This window comes from Salvia splendens, chromosome 15 (assembly GCF_004379255.2).
Source record: "Salvia splendens isolate huo1 chromosome 15, SspV2, whole genome shotgun sequence".
NCBI classification, from domain to species: domain Eukaryota; kingdom Viridiplantae; phylum Streptophyta; class Magnoliopsida; order Lamiales; family Lamiaceae; genus Salvia; species Salvia splendens.
The window spans coordinates 5,553,063-5,568,199 of record NC_056046.1 but is presented as its reverse complement, the minus strand read 5'-3'; the positions used below and the strand labels follow the sequence as shown (position 1 = coordinate 5,568,199).

The window sequence follows — 15,137 nt, the reverse complement described above, 5'->3', positions numbered from 1 at the left end:
ATGATAATAAAGCCATGTATTTAATGCACAATTAATTGTATTTGTCGCACAATTTTAATAAAATGTATTGTCACAATTAAGTGACATATTTTTAAACTTATTTAATATTTATAATAATTAAAAAATGGACTGGGCAAAAATGCTAATTGATTGAAATTAAAATGCCACATTAATACACAAATTAATTAAAATTAAAGTTATTATACGGCCACAAATGGACCTACGGCCACTTCTTCCATTGAAGCACATCCCCCGAAAAACTGCCCCCACGCCCGTTGCGTTCCGTATAGTGGAAAAATGGTTCTAAGGTCATCCGCAATGCTGTCTTTTATCCGTCTCTTAGTCGTCTCATTTCTTTACTATTCATAGCCTCACTGTACTTTTCATCACATCTCTTAACTAAGAAATAACACCTATAACCCTCTATTTCTTAACCGTCTCTTAACCATCTCATCCCTTAACTATTCATTCAATTTTATTTTTTATTTTTTTCCAACAAATTCAATTAATAAAAAACACACTTCATTAAATAAAATAAAAATACAACTATAAATTCAAAAAAATATAAAAAAAACACATAATTAAAATCCTAAAGAAATAAAAATTATAGTATAATTTAAAATACAATTTCTATGCAATTTTTATAGAAATGACATTGTACATGCCCCAGTCGCCAAACGCGTTCAAGTCATATCCGCCGGAGCCGCCCTCGTTTCCATCACCTGACATTTTTGAGATGAAAATTGGAAATGTGAGATGAAAATTGGAGAGGAAAGAGAGATAATTTGAGAAGAATAGATGTGTGTTTGTGTGTATATAATGAGAAAGAAAGATGAGTATTTAAAGAGTAAAAAAAAGAAAAAAAGGAAAAAAAGGAAAATACAGTTGAAAAACGGTAAAAAAAACGGTAACATTACCGTTTATTTTATTTCAATTTTTTTTAATTAAAATCGATTTTTTTAAAAAATGATTTATTGCGTCAGCGTGACGACGCCCACTTGCGGGCCGGCGAGTGGGCGTTAAGCCTAGCATCAGCGCGCGCCACGTGGCGCAGGCGCATGCGAGCTGGCGCGTCAGCCGTCCCTCCGGGATGAGACACCCGCCGAGACGAGACCGAGACGCATCCATGCAACGCCGTCTCGCTGTTGTCTCGTCTCGGAATACTATACTCCAATTAAATGTGAGTCACGTGACCCATTTTATTAGAAAGATAATCTATCTTACTATGCATCAAAATTGAGATAATTTTGATAGGCAAACTGAAACAGAAAAATAAAACAAATTTTCGTAAACAGGGGTACGTCCCATAAAAATGGTCAATTTTTATTTGTGGAAAGTTCTTCCAAACTCATTATCCATATACATACATTAAATTATGTACAACTTATATCACTAAGGCCCACGATCTTTCATCTCTTTTCTCTTATTTTACCAATTCTACATTAATTTTTGCGTCGTTCCAATATTCCTATTTTTATGGGATGGACGAAGTAGTATTTTGCAGATGTGCTATATGTGGAGGTTTCTCTGCCAAAGAATATCGAGAATAGAGAAAATGTGTCCATTGAAAACCAGGTTGCAATGATTCAGAGGGTGTCCATATGAACAATTATTTGATTGAATGCTTTAATTTAGAGTTGACATAGAAAAGAATGGCCCATGCATCTGCTTGTTTTCTAAAGAGAAACATTATGAACAGTTACTTGCACCTTCTTAGTGGAAGCTTATTCTACAAACATCAACATTCTTTTCTTTCACAACATTCTTATCACTCTCTTCTCTTGTTTATACAGGACACCAACAACAAATTGAACACTCTAATCTGTATAGTGATGCTATCAGCTTACATAAATCTCACAAAGTTTAAAATATCAAGAAGTAGAGCTCACTACAAAGATTGAAACTTGATTCCAGGTCACTTTTTGGTAGCACAATTGCCAACCAAGAGAAACAATACAAAAGGCACATAGTAGTCAATTGCAACCATATACCTGCATCCTCCGCTTTCTCATCTTCCGGTGTTGTGATGACGACGATCCCACCAACTCAGTTGAGGCAGCCGTCACAACCAAGGTTGAGCATGCAGCTCCGATCAGTTCATAGCGCCTGCAGGTCCTTTGGATGAATCTGTAAATTGCATAAACTATGAATAGCCCATTAGTCATATCATGCTTGTACACTACTGCACCAACAGTCATCAGCATAACAGATGTGCCGGCTTAATGCACAATGACTACAGATGAAGCATTTGCTAGCTTCACCATATTTTGTACATTCTCCTCCTCACTTCTTGCCTTCTGCCTAATCTCTTAACTTCCCTTCACTTGATCTTTTTACCAAAAGTCTCCACAGGAACATAGGCCCCCTTCAAAATGGTGAAACCTTAAGGAATCCCTTACAATGATTTGTATACCTATGAATTTTGCTATAAACTTAATGGTGTTATGACAATCTCCACAGATCCTCAAGTTCTTGAAGACCCTAATGGATGATTCACCTCTCAAATTGAGTATCCCAAAAGCAACAGCCAGCTTTTCACTATGATTACACAAACTATCCTCCTGTTCTTCTCCATCCAAATCTTGTAGAACAAATTCCGTATTAGGATATAATCCTGCTAATTTCATTTTCACGCGTACATCATCCAGAAACTTATAGATGTCAGCGCTCTTATAGTTATTTTTATCACCAACAACAAATGTGTGCACCCTATTGTTTACTCGAATCCAGCTGCAACCAGGCACTTTCCTGATTCCCCTGTCTCTCATCAATCTCCTAACCTCAGAGGCTTCACCCCACTCTTTGGCAGTAACAAGGATGTTGAAGAGTAATACATAATTTCCGGGGTTGTTTGGTTCTATCTCAAACAGTCTTCGAGCAGCAAGACGCCCTAGTTCGACATTCTTATATATCCGGCATGCTCCAAGCAAAGCACCCCAGGTGGCTGCAGTTGGTTCTACGGGCATTTGTTGGATGAAGTTATGCGCCTGATCTAAGCGACCACCGCGACTGAGAACATCAACCATGCAAGAATAGTGTTCTGCATCAGGTTCAACTTGATGGTCCTTCATCATTGAATGAAAAATCGATAGTCCCTCGTCTACCATCTGTGCGTGGCTACAACCAGATAGAACACCTGTGAAAGTAACAGAGTTTGGCTTCACTCCTGAGCCCACCATCTCATTAAAGAGTGATATAACTTTCACTCCTCTCCCATGCATTGAGTTTGCAATAATAATTGTGTTCCACGCAACAGTATCCCTATATGGCATCAGACTAAAAAGTCGATTGGAGGCTTCTACATCGCCACCCTTGGCATATATTAGCACTAGAGCGGTACTGGCTGCCAGATCCTCCATAAAACAATGTCTAGTTATGTATCCATGGACCTCATTTCCTCCTCTCCAAGCTTCTAAAACAGTACAAGCAGTTAATGCGCTTGTAACTGTGACTTGATTAGGCTTGCACCCTAGCCGTTGCATGTCTCTAAGCACCACAAGCGCTTCTTCTGCTTTTCCATTATCAGCACAACCAGAAATAACCGAGTTCCAGGAAACATGATCAAGCTTGACTCCTCGGCTTCTCATGCGTTGAAATGTATCGAGTGCTTTCTCACCCTCACCATTTGCAAAATACGCTGACACAATAGCATTCCACGACGCAACATCAGGTTGTGGCATGTTAGTAAACACTGATTCAGCTCGCTTGATGCTCGAGCAACTCGAATACATATCGACAAGAGCACTACTCACAAACTGATTCTCCCCCATCCCATTCTTGAGAGCAAAACCATGTATCTCTCGACCCGAATGCAAATACTTCAAGCGCGAGCAAGCAGGAACCACCGAGGACAATGTCATCGAATTCGGCCTAACTCCACCCACAACCATATCACGGAAAGCATGAAGCGCCGCCTTCGGAAGCCCACAGTTGACACAGCACGAGCAAAATGATGTCCAAGTAATGACATCCTTGATTCTCAAATCTGCAAATACTTGCTCCCCACCCGTAAAGTACTTGCATTTACCATACATATCAATCAGAGCATTCCCTATAAGCAAATCCGAGCTAACCTTATACTTCAAGGCATCAAAGTGGACTTCTTTCGCCTTTGACAAATCCCCTGAAATCGCACAAGCCTTGGCAGCAGCTAAGATAACAAACTTATCAAGACTTATCTTTCCACTGTTTTTCACTTCAGTGTAAAGCTTGGTCGCGTCTCTACTTCTTCCAGTCTTGGTATAAGCTGAAATTAATAATGTCCAAGACTGCACATCTGGTTCGGATATTCCATCGAACAGTTGGCGCGCACGCGCTAAATCTCCCAAGTTGATATACTTCTTGATGAATGTAGAATTTAAATGCGACGGGAGACTAGTGGGTACTTTTCCGAGCATTTTATTGCCAACATTGAGCGAAGAAGTAGTAGAAGCGCCGCCGCCGAGATTGATCTAACCCATCAAGTGTCTTTTTTTTTTGTGTTTGTAATTCAGGACACGTGGACTATGGCCCAAAATTGTTGGTTTTTGGTTGGGCTTTTCTTTCATACTACTACATTTTATTTTCTTTTGGCCCAATAAAATTATTGTGCTATCTGCTTAAGTTGAGTAGTACAATAAATTTTTTTAAACAAATTAAATTAAATTAAATTTAAATGAAACCATATAATTTTGGCCAAAAATTCAATTGTCATATTAATTTAAAAAGTGATTCTAAAGAGAATGAACAAATTCATAAGTAGCACTAAGATAGTACTATTATTATTAAAAAATAAAAAGGCCGTTTTGCAAAGTATATAGAGTATAGTAGTAGTAGTAGTATGTGTTTTTTTGTAATATGAGTCATATAATAAAGTTGCGGGTTTCCTACAGAATATTTATACATATTTAATATTGTGTCCAGTTATAATAAAAATAAAGTTTTAGAAAAGAAGAAAAACTATATTTGAAATACTAAAAATAAACACTTGACGACCGAACATGCCTTAATACTACTCTATTTTTAAGCCGATCCCTAATACTATATAGTTTTCGTTTTTCAAACTACTCCATAAAATTTGTTGAATTTAATTGAATAGGCATAGGTAACTTAATTAGTTATTAGTAGGGGCTAATTGTTAGCGGTCGAATTAAACCCCAATTTCAACTTTGTTATAAAACCATTGATAAACGAATCTAGCAATAGCATTAGCAACAATGCTCCACTACACTAGTAAACTAAATATATCTACAAATAATTTCAAACTTTTAGGGTATGTGGGGTATATATCCTCCAAAATAAAAAAAGCTACGGTCTATAATAAATATTTGCTTCCTACAAATTTAAACCACTTAAAAGATTCTCCTTTCATCTTATTGTACTTCACTTGTGGTGTATATGAATATTATCTTCCTCCCTTATTCTATTTCATTTTGTACAACAAGTGCTTCCCTTTTTCCTTTTTGTGAAATGAGTTATTTATTCAAACGGAAAACATGAAGCTTTGCAGGGAATTGAGTAAGATTTAAGTCGTGAAAGAGAACTATGCATACATTTACGAGTATGTTAATAATAATAACAATAATTGTAATACTAATATGGAGTACTATTAATAATATTTTGTATTCGATGTAAATTTTAATAGTCGTATTTGCATTTGTATTTGAAATATAGTACTCCCTCCGTTCCATGTTAACAGAGGTGTTTCATTTCTTGTATTCGTTTTGGAAAAATAGGAGTAATAAATAGTTAAAGTGAGGAAAAAATAAAGTTTCTTTACATCATTTTCTCTCATCATTTACTTTTTATCCACTTTAACTATTTATTACTTTTATTTTTTTAAAACGAGTGCTGCAAATGAAATGTCTTTATTAAGATGAAACGGAGGAGTAGTGTTTTAAGTGAAGAAAAAGATTCACTTCTGATTATGGGGTATTATTTGAAAATGGATGGTGATCTAGTTTTGTAGATGGCTAATTAAGGAAATGCAGTACTATATCATTATACCCTATCCAAGCTTAAAAAAAATTGAATTTAAACGAATTCCATCAAAATATGTTAAAAAGGAAAAAGTGGTAAATTTGGATTTTGTGTCAGACGTGTTGCCCACGGTTCCAAAACCGGCGGTTCCGGTTTATAGGAATTCGGAACCGGAACCGGACCGTGAGGCTATTTCACGGTTCCGGTTCCGGTTCCGGTTCAAAAACCGGCGGTTTCACGGTTCGGTTTTTTTTTCTATGTAATTTGAAATTTGGACTTATACAATAAATTGGAACAAGACAATGGATAATTTAAATTGAAATAAGACAAATAAGGTGAAAATGATATCAATTTTATTGAATTTGAGTTGTAACGGACAACTATACATTACAATTTACAATACATATACAACATACAACATACAACAATGTAATATAATTTACAAGTGTCGTCGGAACGTAAATAAAAAAAACATGAAATGGGGGATAATGGATGAATTTGAATTCAAAATCAAAATTTTAAAAAATTTGAATTTCGGAAAACCGCCGGTTTCACCGCCAAAACCGCCGGTTCGGTCAACAAACCGTCTGCCTCGTGTTCCGCACTGGAACCGAAAACTGCCGGTTTCACGGTTAACCGCCGGTTTCCGGTCCAAAAACCGCCGGTTTTGGCCGACAAAACCGGCTGAAAAAGCTGCCCCCGCTGCCGCCTCGGTTTTCTCACCGGAACCGTGAAACCGCCGGTTAACCGGCGGTTCCGAACCGTCCGGAACCGGCGGTTCGGTGACGGTTCCGGTTCGAAAAATCTTGAACCGGAACTGGACCGCGGTTCCAAATGCGACGGTTCCGGTTCGAAAAAATTAACACGGTTCCGGTTCGGCGGTTAACCGCCGGAACCGGAACCCATGGGCATCGTCAGTGTTTCAGCGTGTCCCTTTCAAATCCAACACATGGATATTAATGGAGATGTAAGATGTTTATTTGATTATTATGTTCATTACAATGATAGAAACATTCATTTACCATGACACAAACATTCATTAACCAAATTTTCTATATAAACGGGAGAAAATTGTTTAACAATTATTGCTGGTGGTTTCATTTACAGTATGCATCAGCATCATGGGATATAATACTACTATTATAGAAAGTGAATAATTAAGGAATGATAAGGTTTATGGTTTGAGGTTGTAAGTGATGCCAGATATTACTAAATCAAACTTGATTACAGTATTTGTTTAATGCGTAAAGTATTAATAATATCACAATCCTGTGCAAAAAAGTAGTCTACAACAAATGGATCAAATCAATAATAAAATAATGACTATATATGACCACGACCAAGCCCAAATTTATGTAAAATTGAATTTGAAATACAAGTGTATGAGCAAGTCAAATTAATTAATAATTGGAAACTCACTATTAATGTTGATAATTATGATATGAATTAATTTATTTGGCATCAAGGAAAAGGAGAGAAAATGACTTTGGAAAAGGCCATAAAACTCCTCTCAACCAATCTCCATTTCCCACTTTGATGAATTTATAATTAACTTTGAATTTTGAATTATTTTAAAAACTGAATAAAACGCTGATCGATCATAATTCTCTACTCAGAAATTGATGCCTTTTAAGTTTTACCCTCCTCCAATATTTCCTCCTTTTTTCATCAAATTTGATGAGAAACGGCTCATGGCGCGGGCGGAGAATTGAATGGCTACGAGGAATTACTGTAACTATAGATAGAGAAAGAGAGAGAAGTTGTATCTAATTATCTACGAGGGGTTTATGTATGGAAGAATTGCCGGGGGCGGTGGGCACCAGCGCCAGTTTGGCTCTGAGATTGGGGCAGGCCTTTTTCGCTATTGCCTCCTTGCTTTTCATGTGTTTGGATGTCGAGTTCTACAGTTACACTGCCTTCTGGTAATTCTCTCTAGATTCAACAAGCACTTTTTTTTTGTTTGTTTCTCTGTTTCTTCGGGTTTTTGTTTTAGTGATTATCTCACGTCGCAATTGTGTTGTATATATATCAGTGGCTTAATAAGTTTGTATCTGATTTCTTCGATTGTGTTAATTGATGAGAATTGCAGCTTAGGGATTTGTTTCCAATTCTCGACGAACATCGTCTTAATTTTAGCCTCTCTCTGCCCATTTTGTGTCGGTGGCGTATAATTGGCTGACAGCTATCGTTTTGACATTTTCATTGAGAGTGGAAATCGATGGTAATGGTTGTTCCACATAGGGCCAAAAGATAGGAAAACCAAACTTTAGGGCATAGATTTTTTGAGGGGGAATCTTCTTTTTTATCCCTGCTGTGCTACTGTTGATGGAAACATTTTTCTTATTTATGAACTATGATCATCAGATTCATCACTGTGTTTATCCACTGTATGTATGCACCTTGGTAGTGGCTGTAGGCTTATCTGGTCATCAAAACAATAGCACATGGTGCAATATATCTACCACTTTTGGGTTGCTTAAGGATGGAATGAGTGAGATTTTTGGCAATGATATGGAGTTAGAACCCCACACAATATGTAGATATTTTAAGTGTGGTTTGCCACTTTTCTCTGCTTTGTGGCTAGAGAAAAGTGGGCTTCAGCAGTAACTTTAGTTGATTCAATTGTCTAACAAGAAGCTATGGCAACGTGGGTTTTATCGATTAATTGAATAATGAGTCTATTCCATGAAGGAGAGCAACTAAGAGACAGCAATTAGTTCTAGTAGACAGTTTACTCGCCAAGATGGACTTTTGTAGTTGAACTCTGCTCTAGTAATAAAACTGTAGTCAAACTTATCAGTGAAACTGTGGTGGCACTGGATTTGATTGTAATTGAGTCTATTCAAGTTCACTTGAAAGCATGATTTGCTTCATCTTTGCTGTTAGTTTTCTTGATTGAAATGTTGCTCCCATATATATCTGTATTTTAATCGTCTAAATTCTGGTTGCAGCTTCTTGGTAACGATTATGGGGTTGGTAATCCCGTGGAGCTTGACATTGGCAGTGGTGGATGTGTTTTCAGTTTTCGTTAAACGCCCAGCTCGTCAGCCTGGGATTCTCTCAATTATCGTCATAGGCGATTGGGTAAGCATCTCATCTATGATACAACTTCATCATATCTAGTTACATCGAATAACAATGTTATTCTGCAGGTGCTTTCGTTTCTATCGCTGGCTGCTTCTTGTTCAACTGCAAGCGTGACTAGTCTGCTGCTTGCTTCGGGAGGATTCTGCGGTGTAAAGTTATGCACGAGATATCAACTATCCGCAGCTATGGCCTTCTTATCGTGGTTCCTATCCTTATCCTCCTCACTCTTCAATCTATGGCTTCTTCCATCTCTCTAATTTATCCACACACATCACATATATGAATATATGTACAGATCAAAATGGGACATTTCCTACAAGATTTTGTTTTCTATACTTGATCCCGGTTGGTAGCATTGTTCATTGTAGTGTTACAATTGTACAGATATATGGTATTTGTAATAAACAGAGTGGAATTATGTAACTTTGATTGGAAAGCAGAATTGTCAGCAAGCTTTGCGTTAAAATGCAGGAACACACATGAACCAAGTGGTAATTCTTCATTACTATTGTAGGACTTCATTTTTGTCCCTTCAAAAAACATGGGCAACAATAGAAGGCCCATGTAGACGTTTTTGTCTTGTTTGGTAATAATGGTTGATATTGAAATGGCCATATGTCAATCTCACTTTAATTTGGTTTTTTTGATTGGTGGAATATATGAGGTCTATTTTTCTTAGTACTAATTGGCTGTCGGCAGATTATGTGATTAATTGGTTGATTAGCTCTTTGTTTTGAGCTGTTTATAATTGTGTGGTACTCCCAACGTTTTTAGTAATAGAGTCATTTTGTATTTGTGTACGTTCCATACTAGTGAAGTCATTTTCTTTTTTAGTAAAAGTCAATATATTTCTTCTCACTTACTTTATTCTCTCTTCATTTCTCTACTTTTTCTTTATCTACTTTATTCTTCTTTTACTTAACTTAAAACATAATTTTTCTTAATCTCCGTGTTGAAAATAAATGCATCCACTACTATGAAACGGAGGGAGTATTTTGTCAGAGGTTCTCCATGAAGAAATGATCGTAATAGCTCTCAGAGAGAGGCAGGCAAACTATCCATTTTTCAAAAAAAAAATTACTCCATTTGTCTATGAAAATTAGTCTCATTTATGAACGCCACAAATTTTAATAAAATTAGGTAAAATAAGAGAATTCAGAGAAAAAGTAAATAAAGTCGGAGAGATAAAAAAAATGAGTAAAATAAGAGAGAGTTTTAATTTTTTAAATGGAACTATTTTTCGTGAACGAAAAGAATATATACTCCATCCGTCCCATGTTACTCGCACTTTTCATTTTAGGACGTAAATTTGGGATTGATTTTATAGTGTAATTAAATTAGAATTTTAAGTGTAATGAGACATCACTTAATAAAGGAGCTCTTAACTTAAACTAACATATTAATTAAATGCTTAATTCTAGCTTAAACTATAAATAGTGTAAGGAGTTTGTGACGAGCTGAAAACAACAGTGCAAGTAACATGGGACGGATGGAGTATATCTTATCTTATAAAACTGCTGACATTTATTTGATTCATACTCCCTCCGTCCGCGAATAGGAGTCCCGTTTTTCATTTTAGTTTGTCCGCGAATAGGAGTCCCGGTTCACTTTTACCATAAATGATAATAGGTCTCACATTCCACTAACTCATTTCACTCACATTTTATTTAAAGCTAATATATACAAGTGAGACCTATGCTCCACTAACCTTTTTACACCTACTTTTCTCAATATTTTTTAAAATTCGTGCTGTTAAGAAATGAAATTTCTAATGGCGGATGGATGGAGTAACTATTTGGTGACTTACCAGTTACCACTTAAACAAAGAGAAAATATTTGTCCGCATGTGTTGGGCCTACAACTTTTTGAATAGTGTAAGTTAATTTAAAGTCATAGAATTTGAGTTTGGACCTCATTTCCGCCAAATTATGTACACTCCATTAGTTTAATGGAATATTGAAGTTGGGCCTAAGCCCAGTACCAACTGAGTTTGTAACTTAAATCCTGTCATTTTTGTACCCCATCATAGTATTTTTCTTAATATACACTCCCCCACCTATTAAAAATGAACTAAAACATTCATAATCTGAATAACCAAATTAAACTAAACCGAAATATCAAATTCGATTCGAAATTTTAAAATTTCTAGATCAGATCACATTCATTTTTCTTCAAGCTTCCAAAATAAACAATCTTTGATACCAAAAGACATGATTAGCCCTGGCCATATTAAAATTGAATTTGAAGTAGAAGAAGATAATGAAGTCTTACTACATAACATTATTGTTGGGACATGGAGGTTGCCGGTTGGTGAGGCTTCCCAAAATACCATCGTATCAAACTGCATTTAATATAACAAAGTCTGGGGGTTTTCAGACGCATTAATATTTCTCAACTAGTAGGAGTACTATTTTATAAAATTTCTGTGGTGGTGTGGAAACAAAGACTAAAATATTAATAATTTATTAAACACGAATGCAGCAAATGTTATGGGTTTGAACTTGGAATGAATATGAGATGGACATTCTAATTTCTCAATTGACAACTCATGGATGGAGCACACGTGCATGCATGTATGCGATTGCGACCTGTCCTCTTCTGCACAGGCAAAAATTACATTTTTTTCATTTTAAATTATTATTAAATGTATATGTATGCCTCTCCGTCAAGATCTAATTAAAAGGTCTTATTAGTTAGCATTAATAGATCCAAGTGCTGTCCTAAATAATTTTCTCCGTTCGCTTGATTAACTTATGGATATTAATTAGGGATGATTAGTTAAGAAAGTGAATCCATGTCGGCGTATGATTACGAATTTTAAACGATTTTTCTATTGATTAAATTAAATTTTAAGTTACATTACTTGCAATATTTCTAATAAAATGACAACACCGAAACAGTTGACTGGTATTTTTTGTTCTAATGAGAAGATTCGAAAGATCCCTCGCATATGGAATCCCAATTGTATAGTTCAAATCGGTTTTGGCATTTGGGTGGAATTTATTTTTAAATATTGTGAATTACTCCTATTAGATTCTGAAAGAGGCACATTTCCAATTCCGTGCATCCATTCTAAATTTGAGATTGATAAGCCCTAACAAAAGGATAAATTGTACATTAGAATTCATACACGTTAGTAGTATATATTAAAGGTTCAAGATATCAAAGAAGAATGTGAAATTTAGGGGGGTTTTAAGATACTAGTGAAAGTGGGTTGCATGCATGAGAAATTCCACCAAGATAGCAGAGATCAGGTTAGTAATCATTCTCAGTATAACTGATTAATTACACGTGATTGGTTATAAATGCACTGAATTCGATGTACAAATTCATTTAATTTTAAAAATAATGAAATTTACTTAGATTTGAATCCTAAATATAGCTTTTTTTTGTTTTAGTTTAGTAAGATAGAAGTATATTAAATAATTTATATGGATTCACAATAAAAAGAGGGTCCATATATAATAACCAGAATGAAACTTCGAGGACGCGCGGTCGAATAGTTTAAAACATTCAATTGGCCCACACATAAGATGATAGTTGCAATTTGGAAAATGCAGTAAATTATTTCACGTTCAAAGATGTGTTATTTCCAATATTTCAGTAATTAATAGTTATATGTACATATGTAGGATGGTTATATTAAATTTGGACAAAAGTGCAGCATCACAGCGAAGCATGTCCAAGTTGCTTTGTTGGTAGGTTTACATGACAATAATTCCAATCCATGACTGTCATTATATTATATAAATAGAAAGGATTAAATGAGAATGATTTCAATGTGGGATATGCATTTAGTAAAACACCTCCCCTACAACAAATTAAATAAGTTAGGAGTTCGAGTTTTCTCAAAACATAAATGGAATAGTTATAGTAGTATATCTGATGAGTTGAGTCAATAGAGTAATTTTTTTAGAGGAGCTTATATTTAGAGTAGATTAAATTTGTAGTAGTAAATTGTAAGTGGGGTTCAAAAGTAGATAGTTTTTGGCTTAGCTGTGTGACAAGAATTAGTCACCATTGTGTTTTTGAGACCACAAACGTCACTATTAATTGAATCATATTCACTCAAAACTGGATCAGTCAATTTTAATTAATGAGTGCGCGTTATTCACAACCACAAATTCTTACAAATATTAAATATATGTACTACTATGATTTAATTTGTAAAATTTAAATACCACTATTATTGGAAGGAAGGAACTGATTTGTCAAAAAGGACGCGCCTTTTTATACGTGTCTTTCTGCATGTTCTCCAGCTCAGCTTCATACCCCGTCACAACTTGCCACGTTTCCTCTTCTTATGGAGACAACACTACAATTACAATTTTATCAAATTCGATTAATTTTTAATTAAATTTTGTTACAGAACCAAAGAAAAGGAAAATCACCTACTATCAAATATATAATACAAATTGGTTTACTTTCATAAACCAATGTGTTAGGCTTTCATTAATTTGTAATGTGATGAGCTCGAGCCACTTGCATTCTAATCTACATAAATAATGTACTATCATGTTCAAGTTTGACTAATTTGATACTCTTTCTTTCGGATAATTCATAATTAATCAAATCTACACAAATTTTTTTTTAAATTTATATTGAACTTCAAATGTTCGTTACTTTACGAACTACCAATAAATTGCATTCATTCTTAGAATTAACTTGAAGGACACTTGATCAGAAATGCTTTTGACTTATTTCAAGAAGTATAAATCGCTATTATTTCTTCAATCTTTTACACAATTATTCAACCTTACCTAATAATAAATGAGCTTATTTAGTAAATAATCAAGTGGTCCAACTAAATTATTTAACTGAGCAACTGACTGCAGATCCCAGTGTGGTCCAATGATCCAGCTTATATCTTATCTCACCAAATTATTCATTTCTAGGGTTTTACATTATACTTTTTGAGTTTTTTTTAATTAATTTAATACTACAAAATTAGATAATGTCTGTCCCTTAGTGAAATCCATAACACCGTTATGGCGTTATCAATCAACTACCAATCAGGAATCAGAATTGATATTTCCAGTCGCTCTCATGCCTGCAGCCAATTGAAAACCAGCTATCAAAATTAACTTTTTTAAATAGTACTACTATTATTAATTGTTACTACTATTACTATTACTATTACTATTACTATTACTATTACACAACTCAATCGATAAGATTAAGGTGTGTGTAAATTTCAAAAAGGCCTAAGGTTGGTGTTAGGTGATGTAGACCCACCGTTAAGTATCACCATTATATCACGTGAATCCATCCACTATATCTTGCTTCTTTTCCAAAATTTCTATTTCTCCACTAACCAAGTTGTTTCATGTCAATAAATATTTATTTGAATTTGATACCAACATATTTATGTGCTTGACGTGATCAAATTGAGCTTCAAAGTAAATATGTTCAACTATAGATGTATGTCATTGCACGTTGATTACTGGTAAAAGTGTAATTATTCATAGTATAAGAGAACTACAAACTGTAATTTAATTCATATGAATGGCGTGCGATTTACTTTGTATATATCCCGCTGACTAATAATTAAAATAATGGATTATATTATTACTATGATAATACAATCTGTATATTATGATAACTTCGAATAATACGAGTTAACAGTCTAAATTACTTCAAATTATTCCTACACGAGAATAAAAATATTCAACCCTTTGAATTATTTTTACTCAATTCATATGCTTAACTTTTCGCCTCCCTTTGCACACACCATACTTATCAAAATAATTGGACTTAGTTTATGAGCAATTAGATTATATAATTACACAACCTAGCTCAAATGCCTTACACAACCAAACATATAGGCACTAGAGTCCAATAGTATTATTGGAAAAATACTCCCTCCGTCCCGGATAATTCGTCTCACTTTAACTGGGCACGAGTTTTAAGAAATATAATGAAAAGTGAGTTGAAAAAGTTAGTGGAATGTGGGTCATACTTTTATATATTAGTTTTATAGTAAAATGTGAGTAGGAATGAGTTAGTGGAATATGAGGTCCACTACCAAAAATGGTAAAAGTGAAATGAGACAAATTATATAGGACGGACCGAAATGGAAAAATGAGACAAAT

The 15,137-nt window shown here is 34.8% G+C and overlaps 2 protein-coding genes across 2 annotated transcripts; one reads left to right on the top strand and one right to left on the bottom strand.

The window, feature by feature from the left end:
• Nucleotides 1-1,713: 1,713 nt before the first annotated feature.
• Nucleotides 1,714-4,490, bottom strand: LOC121766322 (pentatricopeptide repeat-containing protein At1g20230-like). The gene has a single exon (XM_042162581.1). The coding sequence runs from the start codon at nucleotides 4,395-4,397 to the stop codon at nucleotides 2,334-2,336; it is 2,064 nt and encodes a 687-aa protein (XP_042018515.1). The 5' UTR covers nucleotides 4,398-4,490; the 3' UTR covers nucleotides 1,714-2,333.
• A 2,951-nt stretch (nucleotides 4,491-7,441) lies between these two features.
• LOC121767197 (CASP-like protein 5C1) lies at nucleotides 7,442-9,481 on the top strand. Its single transcript, XM_042163412.1, has 3 exons — nucleotides 7,442-7,880; nucleotides 8,910-9,042; nucleotides 9,111-9,481. Exons 1-3 carry the CDS (start codon nucleotides 7,750-7,752, stop codon nucleotides 9,300-9,302), a joined length of 456 nt encoding a protein of 151 aa, XP_042019346.1. The 5' UTR covers nucleotides 7,442-7,749; the 3' UTR covers nucleotides 9,303-9,481.
• The last annotated feature ends 5,656 nt before the right edge of the window (nucleotides 9,482-15,137 follow it).

What these genes read in the sequence shown, in the direction of transcription:
- LOC121766322 (XM_042162581.1), bottom strand. Translation starts at nt 4,397, where the DNA reads ATGCTCGGAAAAGTACCCACTAGTCTCCCGTCGCATTTAAATTCTACA.
- LOC121767197 (XM_042163412.1), top strand. Translation starts at nt 7,750, where the DNA reads ATGGAAGAATTGCCGGGGGCGGTGGGCACCAGCGCCAGTTTGGCTCTG. An exon ending in TACAGTTACACTGCCTTCTG is followed by an intron (nt 7,881 to 8,909) that starts GTAATTCTCTCT and finishes TTCTGGTTGCAG; the next exon opens with CTTCTTGGTAACGATTATGG. An exon ending in TTATCGTCATAGGCGATTGG is followed by an intron (nt 9,043 to 9,110) that starts GTAAGCATCTCA and finishes GTTATTCTGCAG; the next exon opens with GTGCTTTCGTTTCTATCGCT.